Here is a 13,761-nt window from a genome sequence, read left to right as displayed (position 1 = left end):
TAAAATAAATAAAGAAGATAAAGTAGATAAAGTATTCTAAATCTGTATCATGATACTATATTATAATATCTAGAAAACAATAAAAACATCTATATACTAATAAACTATTATACAGATATTAGAATATCAAAAAATATTCTTATATATTATCAAGAACCTTTTTATTAGAAAATATTTTAAAAAATATAAAAAATAGTTATATATTTATTTAATATTTCTTAAAAATAGATATTATTAATATTTCTTAAAAGTAGATACAATACTAATATAATATATTATATAGTAAAGTAGTATAATACAGGATTACTCATTCTTCAAGACATTTTAGAGAGGTATCGCTCATAGTACTCTATGTCATATGATTCTATACATGCTGCATGTGATAAAGACTGAGTAGTAATCAGCTAATGGTGAGATGTTGATAAGAAAGGACCAATAGGCGGAAGTAGCTGGACACTAATGGCAATTTGTGCTAGGATGGATTGATCATACTTTCCCCTTGACAATTTTCAATTCTCGGGGTTTTCTTCAATTGGAAATTTACTAATGAAAGTACTCTTCATGATCAATGTATAACAATTGAGTCGTCTTCAGTCCTCATAATTTTTCACTTCGAACACTCTTCCCCCTCTTCATCCTCTTTGTTCTTTCATATCTGGGACTCTTCCACTACGGTGCACCAGACTTTTCACGACCCCTCTACGTTGATATGGATGAGATAAAGACCAGCTCAGTCGATTTTGGTGGTGTCTTTGATGTGGATGAGTCCCTGGTCCCAGTGAGAGACCCCAAACAAGCCAGCCAAAGCAGTGTAAATTTTGATGGTTTACTGGCGACTCCTCTTGTTCTCCAGGAAGATCTTAAAGAAGGCTGCGGAGGCCAGCTATGGCCTGCGGGCATGGTCCTTGCCAAGTACTTACTACGTCAGCATCGCACTAGCCTTGCCAATAATTCAATGTTTGTTACTTTACTCCTTTGCTATCTTCCTCGTCTCCTATCATACATGGTCTGACGTAGAATCACTGATGCTTTGCTAGTATTGAGCTGGGATCCGGTGGCGGTTTGGTTGGACTTGCCGTTGCACAGGGCTGTCAAATCGGCCCGTCGCCTGTGTTCATTACGGATCAAGCCCCGATGTTACCCTTGATGAAAACGAATATCAAGCTCAACAGCCTTTCACATCTTGTTACAGCCAAGACGTTGAACTGGGGTGAACCTGTCCCTGACTACATTCCAAAAACGCCTACGATCATTCTTGCGGCCGACTGCGTTTACTTCGAACCGGCATTTCCCCTGTTGATATCGACCTTGAAAGATCTTCTGGGTCCAAAGTCGATCTGTTATTTCTGCTTCAGAAAACGTAGACGCGCTGACCTCCGCTTCTTGAAAATGGCGAGAAAATTGTTCGATTTTGACGAAGTTCAAGATGACCCTGATGCAGAATCATATCGAAGGGAGAATATCTTCCTTTACACCATACGACTAAAAAATAGTCGGGATGTTATCCTAACTCAGCAGCGGTTCAAATTTGCAAAACAGGATTGCTCGAATGGAAACTAAATCACGTTGGCAACTCTTCATTTTTTCCAAATAGATAGGATCATTTTCTGGAGCATTTATTACAATTTTAAAGCATGGCTTTTATCCTTGGCACCTTCACCGATTGTTTTCCCTTGAATATCAGTGACCTCGCCTTGTTTCCCAATAACCTTGACTCCACCCCGCTTGAGGTCGGACAAAAGCTTCTCAGCCTCTGCCGCTTTTCCAGATTGTTGCTTGTTTGTTATAGAGCCGTGCTTTTGCTTCTTGTGGTCCCGCCTCAATCTCGCCTTTTGTTCACGCGTCATCTCTTCCTTAGAAATTGATACTCCATTTCTCAGATTCAACTCCCCAGGTACTATGCCATCATCCCCGGGAGCATATATCTCTTGTGGTGCAAGCGCTGCAGGACCATTGACAGCACTGCTGGTGGTGGGCTGAGCCTCTTCCATAGTGATAGTCGCTACATCAGTAACCACGTTGATGCTCGCCTGCGGAGCCTTCGGCTTGTAATTCCAGTTAGAGAGCGTATCCAACTGAGAGCTTATAATCTCCCAAAGACTGTTGACATGAGCATGCTCGCGCATCAATTTCTGATTCCTGGGGTCAACGTAATTTGGATCTGTCGACCTCAAATGATCAGCCTCGTAGAGCTCGGCGAGACTCTGTTGTGGTTTGGTATCCTCAAGCTCAAGCTTCGATCGTTCTGTAGACGTTTTGTCGGGAATTCCAGGACGGCGACGTATTACTTCGTCAAATTGCTTTGCGAGAATTCGTTGCTTGACGATCTCTTCAATGCTGCTCGTCAACTCTGCTGTGACAACTGGGACAGGCTTGCCTATTCGCTCGAAATCTAGATCTTCTTCAATGAGGGAATTTACGGGTCTCTCGATTGCTCGAGCTTCGCCGCTGATCATCCACTCCTTCTTGGCAACATTTGCTGCCTCCAAGCGGCGGATCTCATCGGCGATTCGGGCGCGTTGCTTCTCGTGGCTAGAATAGTGACTGGGCGATGCGAGAGCATTCTCAGAGACGTCTTCGTCGTCGGTCGAGGGTTCATCCTCAAAAAGGTCTCGACGAACATCAGCCATCGCTCGGTCAATGTCGCCATCAGAGACCTTGTGAGTTGGCTGCGTATTGGGGAGTGAACGCGACTTTTTCTTCGAAGCCTTCCGTGGAGGTGGCGCAAAGAAATCATCATATTTGATATCGCTGGTGTTGATCCAACTTGTTCCCTCGGGACCGACATGTAATTCGTCATCATCAGAGTCTGAAAGACCGTATATGTCCATGTTATCAAACGTTGGCCCTTCTTCTTCGCTGTCACCTGTGCTGTCATTTCCGTCCTTGACGGGTGGCACTGTTGTCGAGCCCCTCTTTCGGTCCAGCTCAGGGTCTGCAAGGTCAAGTGGATTCGCATGCCAGTCAACTCCCTCACCATCACTGTCGGTATCGTCATCGGGTCCACCCCTAACATCCTGTCTTTCGAATTGTTCAGATTGCCTGTTGAAGTCGTCGATCGAGAAAAAACCATCATTGAGGCCGAAAGCGTCCTCTACATATGTTTCCCGATTGCTTCCATCATATTCGGTTTGGCTAGGCGTTGACTCATCGCTTGACAGCCCATGGTAACTTCCGTCAAGTTCAGTTGAAGGGCTTTGAAAAGTCGCGCTCGCCGTATCACTGCTGTCCAGACTCAAAAGTTCGCTGTCATTTCGAGACTGGCCGTCAGAATCGCTAAATTCCGACAACCCTGCTTTTAAAGCGTGATGGGAGGGTAATTCTAATGAATCTTCCCGTTCGGCAGAACGTTGTTCAGCGGCCCCTTTATAGCAGGTGCGATCATGCTCGAGTTCTCTGAAAGTGGAATCGAGGATTCGGATGGCTTGTTGCCATACTTGATCGGGACTGAACCCTTTCACGTACAACTGCCGTAACTGCAGGGCATGGCCCCCTAGATTCTGCTCGACGTCGGTCCGTTTCCGCTTCCTGTCTCTTCGCTGTCGGCCACATTGGGAGCTGCTGACCGAGAGCGCCAAAGGATTCAGATAGATGGGAACCGAAGATTGAACAGTATCGGTAAGCTCTACCGTGGGGTGGAGGAAAGTCCAAGGAGCCTGGAGTGCCGACTCTAGGGGTGAGGAAACCAAATCACAAGCCAACTCATCACGAGCTGGCTTAAACTGCTGGAAATTATTGCGGTTCATGGTGCAGCACGACCATTACTGGCGTCGAAGATATGAACTGGACTTCAATGACAGCAGAAAAGTCGTTTGACTTCTGTTTGTAGTATCCCCACCGTGCGGAAATCTAATGTCGGCAGCAGGGAAAAAGTGTAAAAACGTGAAAACGCTCGGGCCATCATTTGACGGGTGGAAATTGTTATTCTCACTCCTCTAACATAATTTAGCCTAGCATTATTTCTACCCGCGCTTAATAATCTCAGTTGTATAATTAGTTACAAATACTCATGCTGTCTGACATCTTAGATATGGTTCTCTCTGTAAACCTAAAAAGAAAACTCTAGTAAAAGAAGAAAAGAGTATCTCTTGATATACGACTATAATCAATACCTTCCACTTTAAAGATCTTAAGATTCCTAACATAATATGATATATTCCTAAAAACCCTGGTGTGAGAAAATAAGAAAATAGGCCAACTAGGTTAATATTATAAACTCAGGTCCTAAAATACTTACTTTACTATATAAGAACTAGCATTCCCAAATTAATGATATAAGTGCAAGAGAATGACCATACAAGGAGTGAGAATGACAACTTTCTTTCAAGTAGGCTACTCTGAGCCTGTCTTCCGAGTAGTGCAATACCAGGAGCTATTTATAAATGGATGCTATGTTGTATAGTACCCCAGGCAACTACACCCAGCGCCTCTGGCTAGTGCTATTTTATTAAACTTTTAGTCTATTTATCTATATTATTTTATTGTTCACTTCTGCCTTTACATGATACATATGAATAAGCCGCTATAACTTAAAGAAAATTGAGAATTTGTATCTAAAATTAATTATAACTTATCAGCCTTATCTTTTTACCTTATTCTTCAGTATTTATTCTATTATAATAAATATTGATAATTCGTAATCTTGTTTAATTATTTGAGAAAAGTACTATATCTTTTATTATTATTCTTTAAAAATAATCACAAGATAGTTCTATTATTTTTATATTACAAACTATCTTAGTACAAAAATAATTAATAGCATTAAAAATTACTGTTTAAGGATTGAAATACTTTAAATATTTCAAACCATAATTTTATACTCTTTCAATTAAATATATTATTATTAGTATATATATCAAATTGGTTTTATCAATATTCAAATATAGCAGCCTATCCGCTCCCTCATGTATCCTGATATTCTTCCTTTATATATTCTTATATTATATTCCTATATCTTTATTGATGTCTGGGGTGTGGACTGCTGAATCACATAACCTGAAGGAAAATATAATACTGTAGAATTATGTAAAAAGTTCTTTAGTAACTAAATTAATGAATGATAAAGATTTCATAATTTTTTTATTTAAACTGCTAGTTTCTATAAATTATAAATCTAACTTTGATTTAAATTTTACAAGTTATATTCTTTCTCCTTTTTTAGTATAGAAAATATATTATATATGATTTATTATATCTATTCATTAGAACTGCTATCATTAGAAATAGTTTTTTTAATATTAAGTATATTAAATATTTTAAGCAGATAATAAAATATATAATAAGAAAATAGAAGTAATATAAAAATCTTATAAATTAGCAAATCATTAATATAATCAGATTATTAATTTTATTATATTGGCATATTCATATTAACTATATTATATTTATTAATATTATAATATATTGAAATATTACTATATTTTTAAATAAAGAGTTTAATATATATGACTAAATACCTTTTATTGATATATATAAAGATGAGGTTAATGTTTATTTTTTGAAATACAAAAAATACTTCATTAATATTATAGCTATTTATAAAAAGGATTATATATTTTCTAGAATTAAACATTTATATTTTTATAGAATATCTGAGTTATAAAGAAAGTTCTTATTTAGATATTTTATAAGAATATTAAATAAGAGTTTATAGCTTTATATATAATTCAAAAAATAATAATAGGGTATATTAATTTTAGTATTTTATTTTATATTTATATAATTCTTTATAATTAAAGTTTCAATCAGGATTTTTAAAGTAAAATTATAATTATTCTTAAAAAGATAGAAATAAGAATAAAATTCAAGAAATCTAATTATATAGTTTACTAGTATATTCTTGTTCTTAATATGAACTTAAAAAATATATATAAAACTCTGAATATTTTAAATAGGAGAAATTTTTTTATTAAAAATATATATTTTAAGAAAAAATTATTTTATATTTATAAAAACTATAAGATAATAATAATAGTAATAATTAGTATATTTTTATTTTATTTATTTTATCAAATCATAATTTAAATAAATATACTTTGATTGATAACTCTAATAATAAAAAGACTATTTATATATTGAAATATCAATACAATCTAGTAGCTCTAGAATATTTTTTAATTAATAGAAATATCTTACCTATACTCTTTACTTATCTTAATAATTATAAAACTAAACATAATGATTTATTTATCTTAATTAGATATAGTTTTTAAAGTATAAAAATATTTTATATTTTACAAATAAACCCTTATAAAACTATTTGAATTATATATATAGTTATAAACTAATCCTCTATAGGCTAGTTAACATCCTAATTAGGATTTTATTTTTCAGATTTTTTTTAAGAATTTCCTAGTTGATAAACTGACTTAGTAAGTGCTATCAACAGCAGAAGCTGATAAACTATCTGGTACTAGAATACTCTATATTCTAGCCTATCTAGATTCTTGATTTATAAAAAAATTCTTGAAAAGATACTAGTAAGAATCTTTAAAAAATTTATATACAAAATTAAATATTATTAAAAGATATTACCTATTATTGATTAAAGAATCTATATAAATTGTTTTAATTAAAATCAAAGATAGCTATTCAAGAAGTTAATTAGTGAATATTATAAGATATATAAAATAGGAAAATAGGAAAAAGATATATATCAAATTATATTTTTAATTTTTATTTAAGTAAATTTTATATTATATTGTAAAGGATTTTAATTTATACTAAAAATAAAACTTATACTAGATTTAAATCTAAAATAAAGTAAAATATAGAACTATTACTAGTATAAGTTACCAGTAAAGAAGAGAACTAACTGTCCTCCTATTACAGAAAGTGTCTTTCATCCACACCACCACAGTACTTTACATCATAGCCATACTTTGTAGTGATTGGCTACCATCAAGCATTAATTACCAGTCAAATTCAGAGTCAATGCATCCTCAGGTCATACGTCATCTTTTAATAATAACCGCAGCCACGAGATGACAACGTCACTCTGACGGCAAGGAAACAGTAATACATGATCCCATTTCTTCTCTTAGGTAGGCTGCTAGGAAGCTCTAAGATAAGAGTGAACGAACCCCTGCTGTCTTCACACTTATTTTGGTCGCTTCTATAACCGAAACGTCTAGAGACTCCAGTCTCGCCGATATGCAAGAATATACCGAGAGATCATCTCAGGGCAACTCCTCCCAATTCAAGCCTGGTAAACGTCATATGAAGCATTGAGTCTGACTAGGGTCTTACCGATCTCACAGGCCATGAAATTCCCATCCAACACCAGAAGAAGCCTGGCCTACAAGCCGATCTAGAACAGCCGAAACCAGCCTCAAGTTGCATACCCGATGAGGAAGGTGGCTACCAAAGCTACAAGGCAGCAGGGAAGCTGGTTGGTAAGCGTGCCGTAATCACCGGCGGCGACTCGGGGATTGGACGTGCTATAGCCATACTTTTCGCGATGGAAGGAGCGACAAGTCTTATAGTTCACTTGCCGGAAGAAGACAAGGACGCACAAGAAACAAAAAGAAGGGTGGAAGAAGCTGGGCAGGAGTGTCATTGCTTGGCAACCGATCTTCGCAAAAGAGAAAATTGCCGCAGAGTGATCGATGCCGCACTAGAAAAACTAGGTGGCATTGATATTCTGATAAATAATGCCGGAACGCAGAATATGATTGACGACATCAAAGATCTGGAAGAGTAAGTCGGATGACACCTTGCGTGTGTATTTGAAACATAACACCCTCTTAATTTATCGAACGAGCTGTCGAAGTCTCTCATCAATTGACCCCATTCGCTGACAAGAGCACAAAAGGAGTCAGTGGGAAATGACATTTGACACCAACATCCACCCTTTCTATTATCTTTCCAAATATGCATTACCCCACATGGAAAGTGGATCGACCATAATCAATTGTGCATCTGTCAACGCTTATATCGGTCGGCCTGATCTTCTCGATTATACATCAACAAAAGGTGCAATTGTTGCCTTCACACGAGGTCTGTCTAACCAGCAAATTAAAAACGGCATTCGTGTGAACTGTGTCTGTCCAGGTCCAGGTGAGCTTAGACAAAGATCTACCTATGTTAGTGCCTTGGATGCTAATATGGTGATGCCCAGTTTGGACCCCACTTATCCCCGCTACCATGAATACTTCTGCAATGGAGCAGTTCAGCTCTGTTCCAATGGGTCGTCCAGGACAGCCAAGTGAGATCGCCACGTGCTTTGTTTTCCTTGCGAGTATGGACAGTAGCTATATTTCTGGGCAATGCTTGCATCCAAATGGAGGCGTTGTGGTGAATGGGTAACCACCCCTCAAGGGTGTATATTCAGATGGCCAAGCGTATACTTACAAACACATCAATCTTCACATGTTTCACATAGGATACTAGAAACCGCCTAGTGTAAATAGTATGTCACGTGTATAAGCTCTTTAAAAAAACGAAAAGTTCTTGAGTTCATCTTTCTGGTAGAAAAGTTTTCGCCGCTATTTGAACCCCTAATTCAACTAACTTGACACCAACACAGTACTTGGCTCGAAGACTGCGAACTCAACGACGGTACCACATGCGTGTGATCCTGGTGTGTCTCATCTTCTTTTGAAGTTGAAAGATTCCGTACATTAGTGCCTCGGACGTGGGCGGGCCTTGGATCTTAAGGTTAGTTCGCAATACTATAATAACGTTGGTAGGGCAGAACGAACATCCAGGGACATAGACATCCACGGGCACGATCCTGTCGCACCCACGAACAACGGAGTAGCTATAGTGATAGTACCCCCCACCATTCGCACAGCTTCCCATACTGATGACCCATCGAGGATCAGGCATCTGATCGTAAACTTGTCTAAGAGCGGGCGCCATCTTATTTGTCAGGGTACCAGCTACGATCATGACATCGGACTGTCGTGGAGAAGCTCTGAAAATAATTCCCAGGCGATCTTGGTCATATCTCGGTGTCGAAAGATGCATCATCTCCACGGCGCAGCAGGCAAGTCCAAAGGTCATGGGCCAGAGCGAGCTCTGCCGTGCCCAATTGGCAACTTGGTCAAGAGTAGTCCTGTAAAATATTATTAAGATGCGCAAATTGAGAAAAGCTAGCTGGGATACAGACAGCACATATTGCATTGCACCCTCCTTCTTCTCCTGGCTAGGCAATGGTACCTCTTGTCGTACCTTGCCAGAAGCAGTGAGATGCTGGCCAGACTGCTGCTGCCGCTCGAGTGCTGTCGCCGATTTGATAGCTGATGTTGAAAGCCGTGACATTTGCTGAGGCCGGAAGAGGCATGATGCCGCACGTGGTCGCACTGCTCGGTTGTTAATGGATGACTAGCCAAGAAAGACTGAACAGCTGCCTACCATGCAAAGCGCCTAAGACAGCGCGCCCGGTGAAAGGAAACATGGTGGTAAGAAGCTCCTGAAGCGCTTCTGAAGGATAGGCTTCCTCGCCGTGTTCAAATAGCAGCAATACAGGGGATGAGGGTGTAACGGTAAGGTTGCAAGTCGCAGTGGCAATGAGATAATGGCAAAGTAAAAGGGTTAATTTGGATGGCTGTTCTGCACTGATGGTACCAATGGATTACTCTTTGATTGTTTTACTGTAATAATACAGTTGTCGCCGCATACTGATGGACAGCGAACGGGGCGATGAGTGTAAGAGCGGGTAAGATGATCGCAAAGATATATTTCTGTTACCACGTGATTGTGTAAGTTCAATTCTAGGCCAATTTATTGGCCGGCTCTCCCGAATGTACAGTGACTACAAGGACTCGCCGACTCGGCACCGGCACCGGCTTGAGTCCAGGCAGAGCTGCGTTAGGTAGGCCCGCCAGAGGCCCGGTCAGGCGAAGCATATAGGCTTACTCAGGTACCCTCCACCGCGGCAGACTGACTTGTTAACTATCTGATTTCAGCAAGGTAAGCAAGCTTGAAGTACTACGGAGTACTTACCCGTAAAATGTCTGCCAGTTGCCCAGTGTTAAGTGACCGTTTCGAACGGGTCTAGTCTTACACTCTCGGATTTCGAATTTGTTAATTCTTTCAATGCTGAAAGCTGATTACGTTGCCTTACCTAGGTATGCTTGTATGTGTATTCAGAAAAGTGCCAGTCGCTAGGCGAGGAACTATTTTGCCGTGTACAATACATGCACACAGGGTGGGACGCTATTACCTCAACAATTTTCAAGCTTTATGAGGTCCGACACCTCCTGAAGTGCGAAACTGAGAATCACTGCGAAGATGCCTAAAATTGCGTGCATCGGTGTAATTGGGAAAGCTGTATGTTAATCTATTTGGGGAGCCGGCCAGATGCTAATGCGGCCTAGGATAATCCATTACATGTAGCATTGTTCCCTCCATATCTCAGTTCGACTGTCGAGTTCTCCTTCCTCGTAAACTCCTGCTTGGATATCATTGAATTACGACGCAGACAACTGTCCATTGATCAAGATCTTGGCCTTTTGCAAGCCGTGGATGAGAAATTGGCGGCATACGGATGGCTCACTACTACTGGAGTGAAGCTGCTCGTCATAGTTGACCTAGTTGGCCAACCAAATAGTCCAAGCGAGCTCAGGGAGTCGTCAAGCGTTATACTGAAGGAGCCAGACCTTAAATCAGTATGTTATACATGAATGTTGTGGTCATTTGGTCATGAATGCATAACTAATCGCTTGGGGCTTTAGGTATTCCGGTCGCTTCAAGATGCCTACGTACAACTACTGCAGAATCCATTCTATGCCCCGGATGAACGTGCCGACATCTTCAAGCCTTCTGCCCAAGTAACAACTTTTCCTCAGATTACAGACAGAAGATTCGTCAAGGAGGTCATACGAATTGGTGAGTCATGGGCATGATTTGGGTCTCCACATTAAGGGCGAAAGGCCAGTGCGTCATGGCATTACCATGATCAGACATCACAGACTAGCATAGTCCGACATACGTTTGATCTTCACTTGGTGATGGATCTTTTCAATTAAAGCACTACTGAACATTACTGAGGTGCTTTGGGCCAGCGCCTCTGTTTTGCTAAAATACCCGTTACTTAAAAGTCACTAGTGAGTGGAAGCTAAAGGTTTCGAGTCTAAGCATGCCCAGGCCATGCCCAGTATTAGCTCATAGCCTCCCGGTGAGGGGAGACGCAAGCTTGCTAAAAGGGCCCAAGGCTAAGATAAGCCACAACCATAGAGTATGGTTTTCTGCGCGATGACAAGAGGGGAGAACTAGAGCCAGCTTGCCCTAGTTTTTAGTCACCAGTCTCTGCAAGTCACTTAGAATATCCTGAAGCTCCTGAGGATTGCAAATGGACCAGACACCGCCTCCCCTGACCATGACCTTACCTACTCCTTTACCGACCAGATTCTGGCCAACTTTCCCTGGGCCGATACCGATCCAACGTGTCACACCGTGCTCCTGATCTAGATATCGAATGCTATCCCACCACCTGACAGTTTCAACGCACTGTCGGGAAAGGAGGGTCTTCAATTCCTCTCTTGAAGTGAATGGCAAACCTGAAACATTTGATACACATTGCATTCTGGTTGGAAATCTGATGTCAACATGCTCAAGGGCATGTCGCATATAGTCAGCAGCCGGTGCCATGATAGGGTTGTGAAACGGACTCTCGCATTTTAACTTCACCGCGCGTGGATCGTGGCCCCCGAATTGACGAAGCTGGACTATCAGGGTTCTGATTTTCGGAATATTGCCGCTAAGTACGATTTGATTATTGGAATTAACATTCGCAATCATGACCTCCTGAAATGCGAGGGCCTTGTAACCCGTATCGTCTTTCGATGCTGGGTGCGCAAGGCCAAGAAAATCATGGATGGTTTCCAACAACTCCGGCAGGCGATCAGGCTCGCATACAAGAGCTATCATGCCATGTTCATCTCCTGTTCTTTCAGAAACTTCTTTTGTGCACTGAGACATGATCTCTGCGCGGCGTCTGACTAATCTCAGCGCGTCGCCAAACTCGAGGAACCCCCCAGCAACTAGGGCAGTAAATTCCCCCAGGCTATGACCAAGTGTAACATCCGCAAGTGTATGTGAACTGAACCCGAATTCCTCTTCTAGTATTCGGAGTATCAAAATGGATGTGGCCATTATGGCGGGTTGTGAGTTTTCGGTCTTATTCAGCTCCCAGTTCGGGCCCTGGCGCATGATTTGTGATAATGGGTATCCCAATGTTTTATCCACATCGTCCATCAATTTGTTGAATATCCTCGGAAACATATCGGCCCAGGGACTTGCCATTCCCACACGCTGAACCCCATGACCTGTGAGCAGAACTGGTCAGAAGCTAGGGTAGAGCTAAAAGTGAGGGCACCCAAACCAGGGAAGAAAAGTGCTGTGCGTAAAGGTGTTTTGAGAAGGGAGCATCGGTTGCGGATAATTGCATGGGTTTGCAGATAGCGTCGGTGTCCTACTACTTTAGAAGCAGACTTCAATTTTGAAGAGATTGCCGGTGGCATGTTTCTTAGTATTCAGGAGTTCAACAACGTGTAGAGCTTGTGCATGTACACAATTTTGTGAGCATGTGGGCATCGTGAACTGTGTCAGTGGAATCTTTCTAGCTTTTTTGAAGTGAAGTGCAGAGGGAAAGGTCTAATGCCAGCCAGTACACCCAGCAGTAGCTCAACATCTGTAAAAAAGAATATGCACGTGACTGATCTACCTAAGTACATTGTACCATGTGACCTTTTACTAGCTCCTGTTTATCATTAGTTAACTTCTTTAAATTAAAAGACTGAGTACAACAGCGACATATATAAAAGTATTACTATTCTGCTGGAGTGTCTTTTATTAACTAAGTAAATTAAATATATATTCTACATTTATACTATAACTATTTATTTAAATAATATTCTGATACAGATTATTTATTTAAATATGATTATGATTAAGATTATATATTCTTATATAGATAGAAATAAATTAGAGGTAATATATATCAATAAGTCAAAATAGACTTTTCTTCTTTATATTATACATGAATTATGAATATTTATTTTTTAAGTACTATATTGTTAATAAAGAAGTTTTTTATGTTTCTTATTTTATAATCTAATTTTTAATAAATAAATACTATACTATATCTATATTTCAATTAATATAGTAACTATAGAGATAATTAAATTAGATATATTATATTATATTATTATTTTATTCATATTTACAACTATATAGATATTAGTATTATATCATATTATTTTTATTACTTCGATTAATATTATATATTTATATGAAACATAGCACCTCTTGTACAAATAGATAAAACAATAAAATTTTTCTAGTATACTGGTTATATATATATTCTGAGATATCTTTTAATCTTAACTAGATCTGGCTATAAATACCTGAGAATATAAAATCAGGAGAAGATTATTAATAATAGTATTTATACTATATTATAATTGTTCTTATTGTTCTTTTATATATATTATCTATATTATATATATTATACTTATTAAATATATCATATATACTGTCACGGTACAGACTTAGAACACACAGTCTATCTAGTATGCCCTGCCTACCCTATCCGCCTGAGTATACCGCTGAACCTAACTATTCTGTATATAATATATGATTTATTTAACCTCCTGGTTTATGTTAATTCTGTTATAACTATTTAAAATATATTTTATTTATAAATCTAAAAATAACCTAATCTAAGTAGTTAGTTGAAAATTAAGAAAATTATTATTAAAATCTACTAGTTTAAATTATTATATATATTATTTCTACTAGTTTATATTTTAATAT

At 38.8% G+C, this 13,761-nt stretch overlaps 6 protein-coding genes across 6 annotated transcripts; 3 read left to right on the top strand and 3 right to left on the bottom strand.

Annotated features, from left to right (window-relative positions):
* The first annotated feature begins 486 nt into the window (after positions 1 to 486).
* BO97DRAFT_402958 (uncharacterized protein) lies at positions 487 to 1,866 on the top strand. Its single transcript, XM_025694631.1, has 2 exons — positions 487 to 957; positions 1,038 to 1,866. The coding sequence occupies exons 1-2, from the start codon at positions 710 to 712 to the stop codon at positions 1,558 to 1,560; spliced, it is 771 nt and encodes a 256-aa protein (XP_025555723.1). The 5' UTR covers positions 487 to 709; the 3' UTR covers positions 1,561 to 1,866.
* Positions 1,557 to 3,893, bottom strand: BO97DRAFT_402957 (rRNA-processing protein MPP10). Its single transcript, XM_025694630.1, has one exon. It carries the CDS (start codon positions 3,744 to 3,746, stop codon positions 1,620 to 1,622), a length of 2,127 nt encoding a protein of 708 aa, XP_025555722.1. The 5' UTR covers positions 3,747 to 3,893; the 3' UTR covers positions 1,557 to 1,619.
* A 3,259-nt stretch (positions 3,894 to 7,152) lies between these two features.
* On the top strand, positions 7,153 to 8,456 carry BO97DRAFT_361604 (oxidoreductase, short-chain dehydrogenase/reductase family; the record flags this gene model as incomplete). Its single annotated transcript, XM_025692423.1, has 4 exons — positions 7,153 to 7,207; positions 7,260 to 7,698; positions 7,814 to 8,058; positions 8,120 to 8,456. 4 exons carry the CDS (start codon positions 7,153 to 7,155, stop codon positions 8,305 to 8,307), a joined length of 927 nt encoding a protein of 308 aa, XP_025555721.1. The 3' UTR covers positions 8,308 to 8,456.
* BO97DRAFT_383192 (NuoB/complex I 20 kDa subunit family protein) lies at positions 8,232 to 9,633 on the bottom strand. The gene is made up of 4 exons (XM_025693344.1): positions 9,358 to 9,633; positions 9,113 to 9,305; positions 8,703 to 9,058; positions 8,232 to 8,645 (listed from the first exon to the last, which is right to left on the bottom strand). Exons 1-4 carry the CDS (start codon positions 9,398 to 9,400, stop codon positions 8,551 to 8,553), a joined length of 687 nt encoding a protein of 228 aa, XP_025555720.1. The 5' UTR covers positions 9,401 to 9,633; the 3' UTR covers positions 8,232 to 8,550.
* A 158-nt stretch (positions 9,634 to 9,791) lies between these two features.
* BO97DRAFT_467874 (uncharacterized protein) lies at positions 9,792 to 11,288 on the top strand. Its single transcript, XM_025699686.1, has 4 exons — positions 9,792 to 9,915; positions 10,074 to 10,275; positions 10,323 to 10,613; positions 10,680 to 11,288. Exons 2-4 carry the CDS (start codon positions 10,237 to 10,239, stop codon positions 10,848 to 10,850), a joined length of 501 nt encoding a protein of 166 aa, XP_025555719.1. The 5' UTR covers positions 9,792 to 9,915; positions 10,074 to 10,236; the 3' UTR covers positions 10,851 to 11,288.
* BO97DRAFT_361593 (ACP S-malonyltransferase) lies at positions 11,030 to 12,563 on the bottom strand. Its single transcript, XM_025692422.1, has 2 exons — positions 12,329 to 12,563; positions 11,030 to 12,272 (listed from the first exon to the last, which is right to left on the bottom strand). The coding sequence occupies exons 1-2, from the start codon at positions 12,465 to 12,467 to the stop codon at positions 11,233 to 11,235; spliced, it is 1,179 nt and encodes a 392-aa protein (XP_025555718.1). The 5' UTR covers positions 12,468 to 12,563; the 3' UTR covers positions 11,030 to 11,232.
* Between the last annotated feature and the right edge of the window lie 1,198 nt (positions 12,564 to 13,761).

This window comes from Aspergillus homomorphus, assembly GCF_003184865.1.
Source record: "Aspergillus homomorphus CBS 101889 unplaced genomic scaffold BO97scaffold_3, whole genome shotgun sequence".
NCBI lineage: Eukaryota > Fungi > Ascomycota > Eurotiomycetes > Eurotiales > Aspergillaceae > Aspergillus > Aspergillus homomorphus.
This window is presented reverse-complemented; position numbering and strand designations above follow the sequence as displayed.

What these genes read in the sequence shown, in the direction of transcription:
- BO97DRAFT_383192 (XM_025693344.1), bottom strand. Translation starts at nt 9,400, where the DNA reads ATGTTTCCTTTCACCGGGCGCGCTGTCTTAGGCGCTTTGCATG. An exon ending in TGTCTTAGGCGCTTTGCATG is followed by an intron (nt 9,306 to 9,357) that starts GTAGGCAGCTGT and finishes ACAACCGAGCAG; the next exon opens with TGCGACCACGTGCGGCATCA. An exon ending in GGTGCAATGCAATATGTGCT is followed by an intron (nt 9,059 to 9,112) that starts GTCTGTATCCCA and finishes AATATTTTACAG; the next exon opens with GACTACTCTTGACCAAGTTG.
- BO97DRAFT_361593 (XM_025692422.1), bottom strand. Translation starts at nt 12,467, where the DNA reads ATGCCACCGGCAATCTCTTCAAAATTGAAGTCTGCTTCTAAAGTAGTA. An exon ending in CACAGCACTTTTCTTCCCTG is followed by an intron (nt 12,273 to 12,328) that starts GTTTGGGTGCCC and finishes TTCTGCTCACAG; the next exon opens with GTCATGGGGTTCAGCGTGTG.
- BO97DRAFT_402958 (XM_025694631.1), top strand. Translation starts at nt 710, where the DNA reads ATGGATGAGATAAAGACCAGCTCAGTCGATTTTGGTGGTGTCTTTGAT. An exon ending in AGCCTTGCCAATAATTCAAT is followed by an intron (nt 958 to 1,037) that starts GTTTGTTACTTT and finishes ATGCTTTGCTAG; the next exon opens with TATTGAGCTGGGATCCGGTG.
- BO97DRAFT_402957 (XM_025694630.1), bottom strand. Translation starts at nt 3,746, where the DNA reads ATGAACCGCAATAATTTCCAGCAGTTTAAGCCAGCTCGTGATGAGTTG.
- BO97DRAFT_467874 (XM_025699686.1), top strand. Translation starts at nt 10,237, where the DNA reads ATGCCTAAAATTGCGTGCATCGGTGTAATTGGGAAAGCT. An exon ending in TCGGTGTAATTGGGAAAGCT is followed by an intron (nt 10,276 to 10,322) that starts GTATGTTAATCT and finishes AATGCGGCCTAG; the next exon opens with GATAATCCATTACATGTAGC. An exon ending in AGGAGCCAGACCTTAAATCA is followed by an intron (nt 10,614 to 10,679) that starts GTATGTTATACA and finishes TTGGGGCTTTAG; the next exon opens with GTATTCCGGTCGCTTCAAGA.